The sequence below is a fragment of the Phocoena sinus genome, chromosome 4, assembly GCF_008692025.1.
Source record: "Phocoena sinus isolate mPhoSin1 chromosome 4, mPhoSin1.pri, whole genome shotgun sequence".
Classification (NCBI taxonomy): domain Eukaryota; kingdom Metazoa; phylum Chordata; class Mammalia; order Artiodactyla; family Phocoenidae; genus Phocoena; species Phocoena sinus.
In genome coordinates this window covers 60,503,151-60,523,100 of record NC_045766.1, presented here as the reverse complement: position 1 = coordinate 60,523,100, position 19,950 = coordinate 60,503,151, and the positions used below count along the sequence as shown (strand labels likewise).

The following is a 19,950-nucleotide window of genomic DNA, read 5'->3' as shown; positions in this document are numbered from 1 at the left end:
TGGCGCACAGGCTTCGTTGCTCTGCAGCATGTGGGCTTTTCCCGGACCAGGGCTCAAACCCATGTCCTCTGCATTGGCAGGCAGATTCTTAACCACTGCGCCACCAGGGAAGCCCCAGAATATGACTTTTTAACTTATGCATTTGGTGACTAGAATGCAGGTGGTACAAGGGACTGCACTTTTGGTCACATTGGCCTAGAGGCTATATTCATAGGCAATTGGGATAAAGAAGAAATCATTAAGGTAGATATGGATCTCTTAGGCTAATACAGAGTCCAAAATGCAGGAGAGTGAGGATGTGACTAAATTATTGTATGAGAATGTATTTTTCACTGAGGGAACTACATGAGAAAAAAGAGAGAATAACAGTAAGACCACTGTTGGCTTTGCTCTCTCATCAATAAAAAATGGACATGACTAAAATATTTGATGTATCCAATTTGGGTGGCTTATTCAGCTCAATTTAATATATATCAAAGCAATTGCTATGGGTCACATATGGGAAACAATTCTAACATGGGGCCTAAACTCAGGAAACTTACAAGTTTCATGGGGAAAACAACATATTTCCAATAATTTATAATATAAAGCAGAATGACCTACCTCTAGTAAAAGGAATATAATGTGTTAGAAGGCAGAAGAGGGAACAGTTCATAGCAAGTATGTCGGGGTGTTTTTTTCCAAAGGAGGTGGCATTTGAACTTAATTTTTTTTTTTTTTTTTTTTTTGTCCGGTACACGGGCCTCTCATCGTTGTGGCCTCTCCCGTTGCGGAGCACAGGCTCTGGACGCGCAGGCTCAGCGGCCATGGCTCACGGGCCCAGCTGCTCTGTGGCATGTGGGATCTTCCCGGACCGGGGCACGAACCCATGTCCCCTGCATCGGCAGGCGGACTCTCAACCACTGTGCCACCAGGGAAGCCCTGAACTTAATTTTTTTAAGAGTTTTTTTAAAATTTTATTTATTTTTCTTTATTTTTTTTGGCTTTGTTGGGTCTTAGTCGCGGCACGTGGGCTCTTCATTGCCACGCACGGGCTTCTCTCTAGTTGTGTCACACGGGCTCCAAGGCACATGGGCTCCAAGGCACGTGGGCTCTGTAGTTGTGGTGCATGGGCTCTCTCACTGAGGCACATGAGCTCAGTACTTGTGGCACGCGGGCTTAGTTGCCCCGTGGCATGTGGGATCTTAATTCCCCAACCAGGGATCGAACCCACATCCCCTACACTGGAAGGCAGATTCCTTACCACTGGACCGCCAGGGACGTCCCTGAACTTAATTTTAAAGAATAAATACAACTTTGAAAGGTGGATAAGATAGAGAAGGGCATTCCTGGATGGGGAAGGATGTAAAGCCTCAGAAGTCTGAAGGGAGCATAGGCTATTCCGGGAATAGTCCAAGAAAGCTGGGAAGGTAGACCAAAGACAGGTTGCTGAAGGCTTTCGTTGAGGGTTGTTGCCAGCAAGGGCATTTGTGTATCAGTTTGACATTGGTACAGCAATGAAGAGTAAATTAGATGAAGAGAGGCAGGCTGACCAGCTGCCAGCAGTTGTCCCAGTCCAGGTGAGACTTCGATGTTGAGAGCCTACTAATGGCAGTGGCAAAAAAGGAGATGGGCAGAGCTCATACCCATTAGTCCAGGTGTTCTCCCCAGTGCCTGGAATGCTCTAGACTGTCAGAGAAAATTTGATGAATGAAGCAATAGATCAAGGCAGAGAAATAAGGGGATAGATTTAATAGGGAGGGAAAAGAAGATACTGAAAATACCTTCAAGGTTTCCATCTTGGAATCTTCATTGAATGAATTTGTTGCCCAGTATAGAGTACTCGGGGGAACAGTAGAAAGTGAGGACTTAGGCAGGCTGAGTCCAGCATTTGTGGTCTCGTGGATCTATAACAGTAACCTACACACTCTCTTTCTGTTAGCTGGGCTATACTCCTCCCCACACCAGCAAGAGTCAACCAGTTGGCCTTGAGGTTATTTGGAAATTAACTAGGTTAGGGCACTTTTGCAAATCTAATAAAGCATTTTTCAAATTTGTGATTTTATTTATGAGTTAAGTTAGATTTACAGACATGTAAAAATTGTTACGTTAACATTTATGCATTAAAGTTAAAATCACATGAAATCAAACAGTCTGAGAAAATTCAGGATGTATGGACAACTTCTTTTCAATGTCCTTGGGTTACTTATTTCCTCCCCATTTTCTTGGTTTGGGAATGGGAGAAAGGTATCTTGTGACATGTTTCTCACTTTCTGATATTTTTAACAGAAATACAGACTTGCATATCATTGGTAAAACAACGTTGCAATGTTTGCAGTTTTTTAAGAAGACATTTCCCCCATAAACAAATACTATAAGTAATGTTTAGAGTATTAGTCCAGCCTATAAAAGCCAATTTAACCAGTAAGAACACTGAACTAATTACTAACAAGTCTAGCTGAGAAACTCAAGATCTTAGATAAAAGAGACCCTGGAAAAATTTTGTAAAGTTTCCATCTGGGACCCATTTCCTTATCTTTCCCTAGTCGTTTCCCCTTTCCACAAAGCTTCAGGACCAGTTACGCCTGTCTCCTCAAGCCCTCCAAAGGGCTTCAGTCTATAAAATGTCCTAAAACCTTCCTCTTTCCTCGCCACCCCTCCCCTCCCTCTTGGAAGTCTCCTCCCAATGCAGCTAATCTGGACTAGAATTGGGAGAAATCTGAATGAGCTAGTTCACAGCAATGCAAGGCTGAGTGACTGACAGCCCCATAACCCTCCTGCAAACACTTGCCATGTTTTAAAACGGACTGACTGCCCTATTATCTAAAGGAATCCTTAGGTAGTGGCTTCTTCAGGCAATGCCAGTGAAGTGTACGAAAAGATGTGCTGGAAAAAGGCCAACGAGAGGGAGCAAATAGGACAGACCAGCCGGGTAGGAATTCACTTGAAGGATAGATTCTCAAGGTGGTTCCTGTTCTTCAGAAGTCCTTCCTATTCTCCACATCAGAACCCACTGAATCTCAAAAATCGGGGGGGTGGGGTTTCCCCTTTCCCGGCAGTACCAGCAATGGAGAGGGGAGGCTACTCTTTCCCAAGGTTGATGTTTTTCACTCTGGGAAACAGAGTGTCTCTAAGGCCACCCTAGACTGAAGCTGGAGGTGACTGCCCTTTGGAGAGGTTTCCTTTCCTTCCTGCTCTCCTCCTCTAAGCTGTGCCATTCTGTAATTATTCAGTGATTCTTACTTGTCATACCTCTTTTACTTTCTCAGGTTTTCATAATTAATTTGCAATCCCAGAAAAGAGTTAATAACCTTAAACGCTTCTTTCAATGATCACTCTTCATGCTTTAAATGAAGAGGGTGGTTCAGCTCCTTATCTGCCTTAACTTTTCTCTCTCAGAATTAGGTCTAGCAGCTTTCCTTTTTAAGAAATGTGATAATATAATAAATCATACTTTTACCTTAAGTTACCAGATACTATCTCTTTAAAAGAGTTGGAGCTGAAATTGCTCTCCAAGCATTCCTAAAATCATAAAGGGAAATCACCTAACTTGAGGGAAAACTTTGATTCTGTTTCAAATGTTGCTCTCTCTCCTTTGGGGAAGAAAAAAAATGTTAATAATCAATTGAAAATTACCTCTTGATAATTTTTAAAATATAAGTTTAAAAAAGATTCTTCAGACAAATTGAAATAAATTTTTTTTACAAAAAAATTCCTTCAGGTTTGGCACTTCACCTGTTTTTTTTCAAATTTTGAAAATATGTCTTTCTTCAAAATATGGGGAGACAAAACAGATTCTGTGTTGCTGAGAAGATACAGGAAGTCATCATTAAAGGTGATCCTAGAAAACCTGCATGTGGGTTGGTGTCATTTTGAAACCAGAGAGAGGCTAGGGTGAAAGTGGGGGTCAGGGAGTGACGCTGGGCCTGGAGCAGCTGCCAGCCTGCCCGCCTTCACTGCCACCCTTTTTCTTCAGAATGAAAGGAACGTACAGGAGGAGGGAGTCTCCCACCTGATTGGCCTCCCAACAGAGTAGTTTATGGGTTGGTTCCCTTTTAAAGCAGTTGACTGAGAAAATCCCTTCTTTGGTGCCCTGGGGCATCCCCAAGTCAGGGTGACTGAAGGGGAACAGGATATGATTTCACAAGAAACTTAGTGCTCTGCTTTAAAATCACCTTACTCTATAATTCACTGAGGCTCATAAGGAAACCCCAACAAAGAAATAAAGCAGCAATTGGTGGGTTGGTCTGCGGTCAGTTTTCTCGGTCCATTATTTGAATCAAAGGACCAATATTTGAAAAAAGCAGGCATTTATTTGAATATGCTCTCTTCCTCCTAGAACTTTCAGGAGCTTAATTTAAAATTTTCCCAAAAGTACTCTGGCTACAATTGAGCTTTCATCTCAAAATTGGAAGCAATAGCACTTATGTTGGCATTTTATATTATAAGCAGAGAAATGTTTCATAGCCAAATGAAACATCTCCCTCATTTTACACAGAAGGAAATGGTTGCCCAGGGAGATTAAGCGACAGCCAACATCTCCCAGCTAGTGAGAAATATGGGGTCCAGTAGCAACTATCCAGCAATTACTGAAGGTCAGCATGTTGAGTGCCTTCCATAATTACCTATTTTAATCCCCACACAGTAGATATTAAAGAGCCAACCATAAATGTCATTTCTTCTTTTCTTTGTGCTAAGCATTTTAATACATTATCTCTAATTACCACAAAAACCTTCTGATGTAGATGTAATACCCCTATTTTACTGACAGAGAACTAAGGTGCTACCCAAGGCCACTTCTTTAAAAGTAAGCCAGGGGGCTTCCCTGGTGGTGCAGTGGTTGAGAGTCCGCCTGCCGATGCAGGGGACACGGGTTCGTGCCTTGGTCCGGGAGGATCCCATATGCTGCGCAGAGCGGCTTGGCCCATGAGCCATGGCCGCTGAGCCTGCGCATCCGGAGCCTGTGCTCTGCAACGGGAGAGGCCACAACAGGGAGAGGCCCGCATACCACAAAAAACAAACAAACAAACAAACAAATGGAAGCCAGGGATTCCCACCCAGATTTACCTGTCACACCTCAGTTTGTGTTCTTTTCACTCTTTAAGAGGTTTTCAAATTACAGGTCACAATGGTGATAGTGAACTCAGTTTGGTGGGTTCACCAGCGTTTTAAAAAAATAAAATAAACAGAAGGGAATGGGATAGAATTTTAAAATAGAATGTATCCCATCACAAAATCACACAAACATTTTTCAGTTATACGTACATCTGCTGTATATTTTTTCCCCAACACCAACAAACAATTAATTCTGTACTGTCTACTTGGAGATAGCATCAGATGCCAAACATTGAGGGCTCAGCCTTATAAGACCGCTCCCATGCCCCTTCAGAGACCATTTGCAAACCCAGGTTGTCACCTGTGCTTCTGAGACACTGGCTGGCTGTAGGTGCTTCCTAATAGTTACCTCATTAACATAAACTCAAGTGTGGTTGAAAGGGGTTTGTTATAAATATCAAGACACTCTATCACAAGAAATTGAAAGGGTTTTAGGAACTCTGTGCCAGAAACAGCATGAAGACCAAATATATATTTCTTATTATAAATCACAGTATATGTGTATAAGTATTATTATGTAAACGTTTTTCCTGTGGGTTGTGGTCAGTTTTTAAAGCCACTGCACCAGAACTAATCCATCTAAACCTTAGCAAAACACTGGTATACAGTGCAGTTAACTGCCGGCTCTTATTAAAACAGTCCCCAGATCTGCTGTGGATCCTTCCCATACATTCTCAAAACCATGGGTGTTGTATTGCATCAAACTTGATTGACAGAGGACTCTCCCTCCACCCTGACACCAACTGTCTGACATGTGGCCACAAGAATATGGGTTGACATGACCAAGTCCATGCCTAAGCATTTCAGCAAGCCCATGAGGTCATCTCATGCATGACAAAGCCTATAAAGTAGAGGGACGTTATCATTCTGCATAAAATGATAAAGCCCATACCTGCACCTTAAGTGTATTTTTCCATCACTATACTAGGTTGTCAGGAAATAAGAGACTCTACAATCCACCATACTAACAATAGGTCAATAGAGTTGGAAAGAGCACAATTCATTTCACAAGCATAAGCAAGTTTCACAGTGAGAGGGAGTTTTGTTAGTAATGGTGGTTACTCTTTCTGACGGTATTGCATGTTGTGGATTCAAAGATGAATAAGGCTGGAGCTCAAAGTCCAGTGAGTGTTTCTGGCACAGTAACATCACAGAGAAGGAACTAGAAAGGGATGCAGTGTAACATTAACTGCTATAGTAATTAGTTCAACATTACATGAAAATGTGAAGAAAGAGCTTTGGTAGTGTAGTGAAAATACCTAGTTTGGTTTGAATCCAGGGACTGGTATTTATTTCTGTATATTGACTGAAATGAAAAATATATTCTAGTCTCTGGTCAAATATAGTTAAGAGAGGGAACTAAAAATTTAGATTCTTATTGAAATGATATCCTATTTTAAAAGAAAAAATATGAACCTGAATGTAAGATTGCTCATGTATTTTAGAGCTAAATTAACAAACTAGTATCCCAAATCCTCCTTTATTTGTTAGCTGGCTTTCTGAATATGATGCCAGATTTGGGAAGACATCTATGAAAAGATAGAAAATCCATGGTTTTCTTTCATACACTGAACACTTTTAAACTGCTGTCTCTGTGGTCTGCATTGTGGATAATAAAACAGCCTTACCTTGACTGCTGTCTGTTAATCCAGGGAGAGGACTCTCTTGCATTGTCTACAACTAACTCAGCAGCCTGTAACTCTCACCTGTTTTGCAAGGTTCTTCCTATCTGTTCATCTGAATCTGGGAAAAGCTCATCGTCCAACTTTTAGCTCTAATCTACAAGGAATCTTTATGTTTATTCATTAAATTTCCCTTAATAATACTTTTGCAAGAGGGCCCTTTCTAAATCTATACTCCCTTTTGTGAGAATGTAAAATAACTCATTTAAACAGAACCTAGCAGGCAGGAAGAATTCAAATGCTGGCTAATTATCTACTTGTTCATTATTGGTTAATACCCTTATAATACTCCCGTTGCTATCAATATGATATACAAATTCACTTCCCGGTTAAAATGATATTTTCTTGAAAGTAAATTGAGTGGGAGTCTTGTCTCTTTTTGAGAATTAAATGCTTAGTGTTATTCTTTTTTTTTTTTTTTTAATTTTTTGCCACATTGTCTGGCATGTTGGATCTTAGTTCCCTGACCAGGGATCGAACCCGCGCCCCCTGCATTGGAAGCGCAGAGCCTTAACCACTGGACTTCCAGGGAAGTCCGCCCAGTGTTCTGAAAAAGATCTGCAACACTATGCGGCAGATAATGCTGTTACAGAAGGGGGTCCCCTTCCAGGGCCCGAGAGTGGGCTGTTGTCTAACACTCGGAAATGAATTGTCCAAGGAGACACACTTAATTGACAAAGCAAAAGACTTTATTAGTATGGACATATATACACTACCAAATGTAAAATAGATAGCTAGTGGGAAGCAGCCGCATAGCACAGGGAGATCAGCTTGGTGCTTTGTGACCACCTAGAGGGGTGGGATGGGGAGGGTGGGAGGGAGACACAAGAGGGAGGAGATATGGGGATATATGTATATGTATAGCTGATTCACTTTGTTATACAGCAGAAACTAACACACCATTGTAAAGCAATTATACTCCAATAAAGATGTTTAAAAAAAGACTTTATTGGGAAAGGGCACCCGGGCGGGCGGAGAGCAGTAGGGTAAGGGAACCCAGGAGAACTGCTGTGCCACACGGCTTGCAGTCTTAGGTTTTATGGTAATGGGGTTAGCTTTCCAGGTTGTCTCTGGCCAGTCATCTTGCTTGGCCCATATCTGGTCTGACTCAGGGTCTTTCCTGGTGGCACATGCGTCTCTCAGCCAAGATGGGTCCCAGCATGAGGGTTTCTGGGAGGTTGGCAGGACAGAGTAGGGCTGGCGTCTCCTCCCTCCTTTTGGCCCCTCCCGGATTTCCCACACACACACACACCCAAGGTCTCAGCGGTGGCACACAGTGGAGCAGGGCTTCCGACCACCAGCTGGCTTTAAGCCAGCACTGGTGACCACTGTGCACTGGCCTAAGAAGGCAGTGTGATTCAACGGACTTGTGATTACCAGCCTGAGAAAGTGGACCCTGGACTTATCTCCTCTCTGTCTAGCTCTGTCTCTGGGCTTGGGCAGGCCACAACTTCTCCAGACATTGATTTCTTACCCAGAAAAAAAAAAACCCAAAAAACAAAAAACATTGAATCAAATGATCCCTTTGCTGTCCCTTGTAGCAAACTCTGAATCATTTTTGTGAATCAGCAGGGAAGGGGGAAGAATACAATGTTAATAGTCCCTTCATTTAAGGAAAAAGGATACCTGCTTTTGTGAATGAGTTTTTGATGTTCCTGAAGGAAGCCTCAAGGGGAAACTGTAAAAGATCCACAGAGTGGTTGGGGATAACCCAGGAAAGAAAGAGAAAGATGAGAAACTGAATATGTTACTTATCTAGAAAATTAAAAACAACAACAAAACAAAGACATTTAGGAATAGAAAAATATAGGTAAGAGCCCTCCTTCCCCAAACAAATAGATGATCTTACCAAAATTTCTTTCACTTCAGAATGAAGAAATACTTGAAAGCAGTCATGATGGGGAGAACCCTGAGCCAGAGCAGCTTGACAGTTCCAAAAATCTCTCCCCCAGCAGGTAAGATTGCACATCTCTTTGTAGAAGTCATTTTAACCCTTTAGAGGGGTGGGGGTAATGGGGGAGGAGGGTAGGGTATGCTCTGTTTTAAATCTCATCACTTACCTTTCCTAGATAAAATCACATATTTATTCTTTATACTAACCTTCATTGTGTACCGGAGAACAAAACTCATGAATCTCATAAAAGCAACAAGCAAGAGCTGAAAATGGCATCTCATAAACTAGGCTTCCCAAGATACTCAATTTTTAAAAACAGTGTATTATCAAGAAAATAGTAAATGAAAAACTATTGCTAATATTGATTGAATTATTGGTTTTAAAGCATTTAAAGGATATAGGTTCCCCATAAACACAGTTTATACAAATGTAATGCTATTTTTGGCCTACAGCAAGGTGTTTGCATGCATGTGAAGGCTCTGCAGATCAGAAAGCCTAAATTATGGCAGTTAAGACCAAAAGCATGAGAGGAAATTCATTTTTTAAAAAATTTTCCTTGTACTCAGAATCCCCATCATTACTTCTATTCTAGCCTTTGTCACATTGTTTTACCCACACCATTTGACTTATTCATTTATGAGCTGCTTTTATCCCAAGGGTCTATCATGTTTAGCTCTTAGCAGACCTCCAAAAAAATGCCTGTAGAATGAATGAACAAACATCTTTAGGAATTTTCCCCTTGATTAAAGCCAGTATTAGTTTAATTAGATTACTTCCTAGTCTTTCACTTTAAGGTGTACACAAGGAAACATGTGGGCTCTTACTGGTTGAATATACCTTTGAGTTACAGTAAATGGCCCAATTCAGCATATCTGAAACTGTATTTACTTGGGTTATGTCTGAAAAGCACCACCTGGCAATGTATTCTGTTGTTTTCCTTAAGTGACAGTATATCATTGGGGACTTTTCTATTACTACAACCATACTTACTTCTATAATTGTAATTTTATAATTCTTATAATGAATCCTTTATGTTAGTTGATGAATTATTGTATTAATTTATAGGAAATGATTAAATCATACTTCTAATGTGAAATGCAAATGGGAGAAGTTACAGCATTTAATGAAACAAAAATATCTAAGATTCTTGCAAAAGAACTTTGAGAAAAGGCAAAATTAGCCAGTGGATTAAGGAGACAGGAGAATCTATAAGACTACTGTTTTAGTTCTACCGCCAGCTTTGAATAAATACTATAAGATCACCATCTTTGCTGCAAAATTTTAATCTATATGCCCTTATTCATTTCTTATTTTTTTTTTTTGTTTTTTTTTTTTTTTTTTTTTTTTTTTTTTTTTTGCGGTACGCGGGCCTCTCACTGCTGTGGCCTCTCCCGTTGCAGAGCACAGACTCCGGGCGCGCAGGCTCAGCGGCCATAGCTCACGGGCCCAGCCGCTCCGCGGCACGTGGGATCCCCCCGGGCCGGGGCACGAACCCGTGTCCCCTGCATCGGCAGGCAGACTCTCAACCACTGCGCCACCAGGGAAGCCCAGATTTGAGTTTTTATGTATAACTAATACAGATTTGTTGGGCTAGAGTTGATAGGTACAATATGCTTGGCACATAGTAAGCATTCAGATTTTGTTGAATAAATTATAAGCTTTTAAGTAGTGCAGGTAAAATGTTACACCACATAGTGTCCATTAAGGGTCCTGAATAATTAATCTCTTTTCATTTTTGGATGGCTTGCCAGAATAACGTTACTTTATTATATTTGGGAAAAATAATGATTCTAAGCACTATGTGATAGCACTGTGCATAGTCCCTACCCTTCATAACTTATATTTTAACTAGGAAAAAACACATGAAATGATTCCTAGGTAGCACAATAAAATATTTGATTAAATATATATTTTAGAGGGAGGGGAGGAGATGCTTAATGGAGGAGCAAGGGTAGGGTTGTAAATCCAAGATTTCAACAGTTTCAGGAGAAACAGTGTTCCTAGCAAGGGAAACCAATTTATGCAAGGTAAGATCTCATGAATGAGATCTGTAATGGGTAATAGCGGCAGTGGGAAAAATAAAGCTACAGGGAATGAAGGAGGAAAAGAATATTAGATAAGGCCTTGAAGACCAGGTAGAAGAGATTAGATTTGATGCTGGGGCAGTAAGGAGCCTTTGAGGTCTGGAGCAAAGGAACATCATAATGAAAGCTGCGACTGAGGCTAGTCCAACTGCAGAATGCAGTCACTGCAGGGAAAGCGGAGTCAAGGAGACACCTAACATTTCTCTCATTATTACAGAAGAATGAGTAACCCTGTCTGATTCTCACTGTAGCTATGGTATTCAATTAAAGTCCCCAAAATAGGTCAACTTAACTCTTCTGAGTCATCATCATTTTAGTCCCAACTACAAATACCCCAGCCATGCCTTGCAAGTAAAGTTCTACTACAACCAAATAATTCAGACGCTTCCAAGTTTTAAAAAATATATAGATTGAATCACACCATGTTACGCTAAGAATCAAGCCAGAATCAGGTGAAAAGCAGATGAGCACATACTATGTACAGATATACTGAAACACCAAACACTGCAGAGCAGGCCTAAGAATATTCATAACGTTAAGAGACTAGGGCTAAATTTGAATCAACTGTTGAATAGCTTAATGATATCAAATAAAAGGAAAATATGACCTTTCAAATGGTGTCTTAAGGCACTATGGCTATAGATAGGTTCTTATTTCATCTTTTCCTGAACAATCTATTAGGAAAGAAGAATTCCCCCACCTAGACATTCCAGCATAAATCTTTCAACAAACAAAAGAAGCATTTTAGATGGCTCCACAATGCAGAGGACACAATAATCCTCTATCATGGGCACAGCAGCAAGTCTGAACAGGAAATAGGATTATGATCATGTACTACAGACCTCTCTGACATTAAACAGAACTAGTTGATTATATAAACAAATGGTGTTCACACAGGAGTTTAAAAACCTTTGCGAAAATACACATCTGTTGACAATTTTCAAGTTGTTTATTGGAAATCATAGATTTATTTTTAAAAACCCTCTATTTTGCCATATAAGCAAAATTCAAATAATATAAATATTTAACATTTTGGTATAAAATTAATAATATGGAAAAAAGACGCAAACCAACCAAGAGGTAAAAAGTTTTTATCAATAACACTGTGTATAACTGTCAATTGACCATCTAGGCTAAGAGTTTATTTTCCCTTTATTGATGATTTTTAAAAGACAGCCTTGCACTGGAGCACCAAAAAGTTTTTTCCTTCCTTTTTAAAAGGTTGGAATCCTTTATTTACAATTAATCTTCTCAGTACTTTAAATCTGATGAAGGAAGAGTCTAGCAATTTCCTTCTTATTAAAAAAAGGAAGTGCCTTCATATTTCCTTCATATTTAACTGTTTCATTCTATTTTAAGCAAAAATAAAAAGATGAACACAATTGAGGGGAGCTCTTTCACAAATAAATAACTGTTTCACAAAAGTATTGCTGTAAACAAGATCATTTTGATGGCCAGAGAGACACTGATGTTTTCAACCAATGGCAAATTTAAACAGTTACAAGTATAGATACACAGGGCATATATATGGCCAAAAGGCAAATGGTTATTAAAGAATCAACTAATAAAAATTAATTATAAACCTGCTTTGTCAAAATACGCTTTTGTTCTCTACAGTTTTTTAAATTGGTCAGAAAATTAAAACTGTAATGATCTAAAAACCCTGAACCTACTCTGAAAGTAACTAAAAACTAGAATGTTTTGACATGAGTTAAAAATTTTATATTATCTGAGCAATCAATGTAAACAAGCTTCAATTTTCAAAATAGAAAAAAATTAACAAAAAAATTCTGTAAACATTGAGAAGCTACCTGCAACAAATTATACATATCATCATCCAGTTGTGTATACTGAGAATTCTTTTTTAGTTTTTTTGCATGTTTCAGACATCTTACTAAGTGATACATCTTAGTTTTCCCTAACAGGAGCCTCTGCAGACAAAGGGTTTATAATCAGTTCGATGGCTTTTGCTGAAGTCACTATTTTGGCTTTCATATAATCCCCCTAACAACAGATATCACCTAGTTCTTTCTGTAGTGAGGGGAGGTTGTTTGCATCATAGCCACATTTTTATCCTGCTCTGTAAAATAAATGTAACGCGCTATTGGAACTCAGCCACATCTCTTTGATTACAAGAAACCTACAGCTTTACAAATGCTTTAAATCTCATTCTGGTGACTTTTCTATCACTTTCATTCTACTTTGAAGTTGGAAATATTTATAAGTTGAAGATAACCTCTGACAGTTGTTGTGATGAAAGAGTAGCTTTTTTTAAAATACTACAGCTTCGATTTGATGTTTAATACTCTCAATTTTAAAAGCTGAACTCAGAACAAAGTACTGTGGTTTATGAGACCCTGTTGGAGAGGGGTAGGCTAATTTTAGTAATCAATACAATTTAGACACTAAAACTTTTATAAATTATGGAGAAAAGAGGCTTTTAATGTTCTATCTTTCCTTTTGAATTCTTCTTCATTATTATATTCCTCTATGTAAACTTACATTCAAATAGCTGCCTTAAAAACAGACCCATATTGAATATTTAAAAACCAGTTGAAAAATTCATTAAATTAAAATCAGCTTATTTGAATTAACAATGATTTCTCTCTAGAGAAGGACCCCGTGAGTAAGACACTGTCCATGTTTTGTGTCATTTTCTAATAATCAAAAAGAACCATAATAAAGTACTAGTTAGGGCAGAACTAATGACTTCTCAAATTTCACATTAAACTTTGAAAAAAGATATGAATATATTTAAAATGACTCCAACACTATCCAGGTAAAATAGCTACATGGATGTGACAGTAAGTGATTTGACAGTTTATAAAGAAATTGTGTACATTTTCCTAAATCTCCTCTGAAGAAGAGGAAACTTTCTTTTACCAGATTCATGTACTTTCTTCTAGGCCAATCCTCTCCTGCCTCCACCAACTCCATCAAGTGCTCTTTAATCAAAATAAACTTGTATACCCGGTCTAACAATATATCCATTTCTTTGAAATGTTGTACTATACACTTACTTGGTATTTTCCAAAAGCAGTTATTCTAACACCTAGGCACCTTCATAACTTCTCTACACCTCTAATATACACGTGGTACCGTGAACTTGAAATTCCCTTTAGTTTTGTTTTCATAAACCTTGTCTAAATATAAATTCCTTGATATGAATTTAGGCAATGAAGTAGATAAGTTATATTGAAGGGCTTCTAGAATCAAAGAAACATTCTGATAGACAGGGCTTTCAAAATATTTCTTTGTTCTTCATATTCATTTCACTTATGGTATAGACAAACATTTAAAGGTTTTTTCATCCACGTCTGGCTCAGTGACAGTGAAAACATACAACATTCAAGTACTATTAGGCAAAGGCAGCCCTACACGGATACGTATCCACATAGGTCAGTTTGCAAAGGAGGACTATCTTAATTATTCTGCAGTATAATTGACCAAAGAAACCTTTTGAAATCATTTTTACTTTTGGGTCTGTGGCATCCTTCCAAAGGTCCTGAAGGTCTTCTACATGCCCATGAGATGTCATCATTTTTTCATAGATGCAGGGATGATAAGGAGTTTTACCTTCCCCGGAGAAAAACACATGGTATTGTGGTACTATCCCTATTTTATTGGCACAGAGGCCCATGAACACATCGTCTATGTAAAGACTAGAGTTAAGTGTCTGTGATGCCTCATAGACTTTGGCGGCTACATCACCAGAGATCACGTAGGCGGCTCCTGCAGTATAGTCAGGGTAAGCCGGCCACTGGTACATTTCATAGGAGACATAGTATTTGCTGCTTTTGTCTCTGACGGGAGGGGCACCACGATGAACACGACCAATCCAAAAGTCTTGAACACCAATTCGTTCTAAACTCTGAAGGTATTCAATAAGATTTGGCATGTGAATAAATATGTCATCATCAGCAGTCATAAGGAATTTGGCATGTGGACAAAAGCTATTTGCCCAACTGAACTGCAGAAGAAATTTAAGAGTAAGATTATAGAAAGAATCAGCAAAGGCTTGCTGAATTATATCACTGTACATCTGATCTTCCCAAACCAGTCTTCTCTGAAGTCTTTCTCTTGTCAGTGGGTCAGAAGGTGTTCCTAAGACAAACAGAGTTTTAATGTTGGCGTTAAGTTCAGAGCGAACATACTTCTCATTGCCCCATGTTTTCCTAATGGCAGAACGGCGATTGTAGTTTTCAGGAGCAGTCTTTACAAACAGTAAGAGCAGGACGTCTTGTGTTTGACACTTCTCCTCGTGGTTTATCAAGTACTGGTAGCGAGGAGCCCCATCCTCGCTGCGCTTAAGAGACAGGCTATCATTCACAAAGTCGTAGCTATTTATGAGGTATCTGTAAGAGTAGGACTTCATGTGGCTCACGATGTGGTTATCGATCGATATCCAGAAGAACATGAGGCTTAGTACAAAACAAGTGGCAAATAACTGAATAAATTGCCATTTTTTTACTCTCCTGCCACTAACAAACATTCTGACGTCCATTCAGGTCTGTTTTTATTCAGGGTCAGTTTTAAATGGGTGCTTCCTTCTTCAAGACCATAGGACTTTGTATTCTTTAGAACAGATGTGCATGTTGGTCATTAAAAATGTAAAAGGAGCTTCTTATTTCACAAAATATTTTAATACCATTTTTTTCGGAAAGGGGAGAAAACGGAACACACTGCAGAATGAGGACACTGGCACATCAGAATGCTCCCACTCTGACATCCTTCATTAAGTTCGGGATTGGCCTTACGCAGCTATTCTGTGTACTCCTTTTTGTGAAAGTTAAGTGCAACCTATTAGATTTAGGAAGAGAAAAAATGACAAGTGAATAGGTTACTGAGTTACCAAAAAGAAACAGACTACTCTTAATTCCTTAAAAACAATATGTAACCTGACTGATCTGGACAAAAGGTGATGGGGCAGCTGGTGTTGCGTGGAGGCATACAGCTGTTTATTTTTTCAGGGGAATCCAGGAAAAGGGAAAGAACCACTCTCTACCATCTTCTCATTCAGAATACAGAGACCCTTTTCTCTATTCAACCTTAAAAAGAAAAAAAAGCATCCAGTATGTCTATCATCTTATATACTTAAAGTTAAAATTTCTCAAATGGGTGTATCGATGAATCTATTGACTTGGAATATAGTCAGGATGACAGCAGCTATATAGTTCAGGGAACAATACTGAATGAAAAGGAAGTTCCTAATAGTAAAAATCCATTAAAGCTTGCCCCAGACAAGGCGGGAATAGGAGTAAGATTTTTTTTTTTTCAAATCAAGGTTCATAATCAAGGAGTTGAGATATGCTTCTCAAAAGCATAGTCCAAACTCTCTCTAACCAAAGTGACCTTTCTGTACAGTCATCTTCTTTCTGTACTTTTCCATTTGGAAACTCCACAGGCACCTCAAATTTAACATGTTCAAAACTGGGAAGCCACAGGATAACAAGCACCGTCTTTGTAGTCAGGCAATTTGAACACCAGTGCTGGCTCAGCCACTTACTGTATGTTGTACTTTATCATGCATCTAACCCAGAAATCTAAAAAATTCTAATAACACTGCTTAATTTGAAGTCTTAAATGGGAAGATTAAATGGGAACATACATAGAGGTATAGATAGAGGAAGGTAGATAGATAATAATTACCTGCACATGGGGGTACTCAAATGCCATTTCTACTGTCTTCTCCCCTAAAATCTGTTTCCATTTTTTCTTTGTGTCTGACTACACTTCATGTGTCTGTGCCAGAAATCTGAAAGTCCTCCTTTCCTTCCTCTTCTGTATCTAATTATTTAATCTTGTGAATTGCTTCTTCTAAACCTCTCTTCACCCTTTCATGTCATCTTCACTTCTCAGCCAGACCAGTACAGCTGACTGAAAGATCTCTGGCCAACCCATCCTCCCCACAGAGTGACCTTTCTAAAACTCAGATCTAACCATGAGACTACCTGAGCTCTTGAAACCCCTTCAGATGCTCTCCACTAGTTGACAATACCAAATTATTGGCTGAAAGCTCAGACACCCTTGCTATTTCACACACACCAGCCTTTGCACCAGCAGTCCTGTGGCCTGTTAGCCCCACTCCCCTTGCTAAAGGAAGTCTACTAGTCCTAACTAAATTCTACAGGCATCTACCTCTGGGAAGTCTGAATTGGGCCCCCTGCTCTTACCTGTATTGCCATAACACCTTCTTTTTTTCTCTTTTTTTTCAAAAAATTTTATTGGAGTATAGTTGATTTACAATGTTATGTTAGTTTCTGCTGTACAGCAATGAGTCAGTTATACATACCCATATATCCACTCTTTTAGATTCTTTTCCCATATAGGCCATTACAGAGTATTGAGTAAGAGTTCCCTGTGCTATACAGAGGGTTCTTATTAGTTATGTATTTTATATATAGTAGTGTGTATATGTCAATCCCAATCTCCCAATTTATCCCCCCCCTTTCCCCCCTGCTAACCATAAGTTTGTTTTCTGCATCTGTGACTCCATTTCTGTTTTGTAAGTAAGTTCATTTGTACCATTTTGTTAGATTCCACATGTAAGTGATATTATATGATATTTGTCTTCCTCTGTCTGACTTACTTCACTCAGGATGACAATCTCTAGGTCCGTCCATGTTGCTGCAAACGGCATTATTTTCATTCTTTTTTTATGGCTGAGTAATATTCCATTGTATATATGTACAACATCTCCTTTATCCACTCATCTATTGATGGACAGTTAGGTTGCTTCCATGTCCTTCCTGGCTATTGCAGCCACAACACGTTCTTACATCCATCTTCTTGTACTGAGATTTTTTACTTAACTGCCTCTGCCCAATTACACTGTGAACTCTGACCCAAGGCACGAGATAGATGCCTTGTTGTAGATACCCTACCTCAGCATCCATGTCAGTGCCTGATACCTAGTAGGCGTTCTCTGAACGCTGGTGCAAAGAACCATGCTGGGGGTGGAGCCACCTGTCACTCAAGCAGCTGGTCACTTGGGAAGAACTGGGGTCAGGATGCCCAGCCAGGTACCACCTCAGATGAGGCCCCTGCCACCACTGCCTGCCACGTGTCCTCCCTTTCCTCCTACCTCTAGGAGACAGCACCACCCTTCCTCGAGGACTCTGTCCCCAGTGCTTACCACAGTTAAGATGCAACCTTTTGCCTGGAGAAGCAGGCTCTCCCCTCGGGCTTGACACATCAGTCTCCTGGGCTTTCAGCAGACTGACAGGGAAAGGACAACGCAGATTCCAGGATGTCCAGGCTGGCGGAGTAGCTGAGCCCACATCACAAGCCCCGGGGCAAGGGCTTTGCTTTTGTGCCCAAAGACCTCATCCTCAAGTCCCCTACCCTTTGTCCCTGATAAGAAACTAGTTGCACACACTGAGAGCACCAGGCAGTACCGGCCTAACCTGGGCTGTGGGAGTTCCTTCTTGACTTCAGGCCTTTCACATCCCCCCAGGATCACTCCACATGAGGGTGATGACTGCAAAAGCCAAGCATGCGAAAAGTCCAAGGAGGACAGGAGATTAGAACCAAGCCTCAGTGAGACTTTGTCTAGAGATAATCAGCACAGGCATCTTATCCCCAAGGGTAGAGATTTTTAAACTGCTAGCACCACTTAGGAAGCCACAAACAGCTTAAAAAAAAAAAAAGAAAGAAAGAAAAGAAAAAGGAAGAACAGAATAGAGAATGGAAGAGTGCATTGAAAGTAGTAAGTATTGTTTTGTGAAACTTTAAGTGTTCTGTGTATATACCTTTAGCGTTGTAAAGTAAAATGCATTTTTATTGTGCTTTACTGTCAAAAAAGGTGAGGAATACTATTCTAAGGGCCAGATCAACGTTGGTAATTTCCCCCTTAGTTTGGCTGGTCGTGGCGGACCGAACGCTGTAGGGTAGGGTGAAGGACAGCAGGAAGCATCCATTTCTGATGGTGGCATCTGCCTACACTTTGCACAATCACTTTCACTGGCTTGGGGGGAGTGGGGCACTTCCTCTCCGTCTTAACAGTGCTCACTTAGATAAGGTCCATCTCTGAAGGCCAAAACCCACTTCTACTTCTTCCACAATACATACTGAAGGAACTGGAGGCTTAATGCGAAGTAACAGGGAATCCCTAACAGCAGATTTTAAGACAGCATAAGTGTTTAAGAATTCTAAGAAAATTCTCCATTGAAACTAATCTGCTGTTTCTATTCCAAGAGATCCTGGGAAGGAAACAAAGAGGAGAGTAACCCTTGGAACCACAGGCAAAACTAGCTTCCCATTTCTGAGCAGCTGCACTCAGTAGTATGTTCCAAGGGCAGCTTGCTTTGCACCTATTCACAGTTGTTTACAAGCCAGAGCTTCTTGCTAGACAGTCAGCCCACCAGCCCAACTCCGCCAGCACCCACTCGCACACTGCGCTCACAGAGGCCCTAATCTCTCTCCCATGAATGGGGTCTATTACTCACCCGGGTGGAATGTTGCTGCTAACATTGCTACTACAGCCAAGCAGCCAGCCCGTAACATTGGTTTTGTCCCCTCCCTACCCCACCATGTATGTATTTACCTCATTTTCCTACATTTCTTCAATTGTTCCCAGTTGGCCTCTAAGAGTCACAACTGTTTTCTTAAAAATGAAAAAGAACTTGTCACAAAGCCAACAACCCATGCTACTTCTTTAGGCTCAGCACAGCGTATGAAGTTCTAAGACACGGTTTCTCCACCCGCAGCTGCTTGAATTGTTGGAGCCACTGTTTACATCAGTCATAACCAAGTCCCCCTGATAGTGTTGATGTGATGAGGGGAAGACCTAGGAATGGTAAACGGCTCTTTTAGAGGACCCAGCTTCTCTTATAGCAAAAGAACACCCCAACTCCTCCAAAGTGAACTTAGTCACTAGCCCGGACTTTTCCAACCAAAAGCAAAAACACCTCCATGGTCTAAATTCATTTGTTACAACTAAATAACATTGCCCCGGCCCTGGCTTTGCTGATGGAGATCACACACAGGCAATCAAGGCCCACCCTCTGGTTCACACAGCCATAAAGCTTCTCTAAAGCACATCCTCTAGCTTCTGTATTCAAAGTGCTGGGTTGGGGGCTACAGAGAAGCCCACAGGCCTCCCTGACCTGGAGAAAGAAAATGCTAGTCCTAACAGGAAACAAAGCGATCCCAATAATGATTGTGAACTCAGCAACCATCCACGACAGAATGCTGT

At 40.2% G+C, this 19,950-nt stretch overlaps 2 protein-coding genes across 15 annotated transcripts in view; one reads left to right on the top strand and one right to left on the bottom strand.

Moving 5' to 3' along the window:
- The window catches only part of MCF2L2 (MCF.2 cell line derived transforming sequence-like 2), a 237,004-nt gene that overhangs the window by 133,651 nt on the left and 83,403 nt on the right, over positions 1 to 19,950 (top strand). For all 5 annotated transcript variants that reach the window (XR_004349619.1, XR_004349618.1, XM_032629983.1 and 2 more), the window contains exon 15: positions 8,646 to 8,731. Coding sequence is in view for 3 of the 5 variants with exons in the window: in XM_032629983.1 (XP_032485874.1) it covers positions 8,646 to 8,731 (86 nt within the window). In the remaining 2 variants the exon portion in view is untranslated. The remainder of the gene's footprint in view (positions 1 to 8,645; positions 8,732 to 19,950) is intronic.
- B3GNT5 (UDP-GlcNAc:betaGal beta-1,3-N-acetylglucosaminyltransferase 5) overlaps positions 1 to 19,950 on the bottom strand; it is a 63,311-nt gene that overhangs the window by 33,601 nt on the left and 9,760 nt on the right. For 5 of the 10 annotated variants that reach the window (XM_032629984.1, XM_032629987.1, XM_032629985.1 and 2 more), the window contains one exon: positions 10,366 to 15,554. The exons of 3 other annotated variants lie outside the window; for them this stretch is intronic. In XM_032629984.1, coding sequence (XP_032485875.1) covers positions 14,113 to 15,258 — 1,146 coding nt within the window. In that variant the 5' untranslated portion in view covers positions 15,259 to 15,554 and the 3' untranslated portion in view covers positions 10,366 to 14,112. Of the gene's footprint in view, positions 1 to 10,365; positions 15,555 to 17,046; positions 17,113 to 19,950 lie in introns of those variants that run through there. 2 more of the 10 variants (XM_032629989.1, XM_032629990.1) reach the window with 1 other exon arrangement.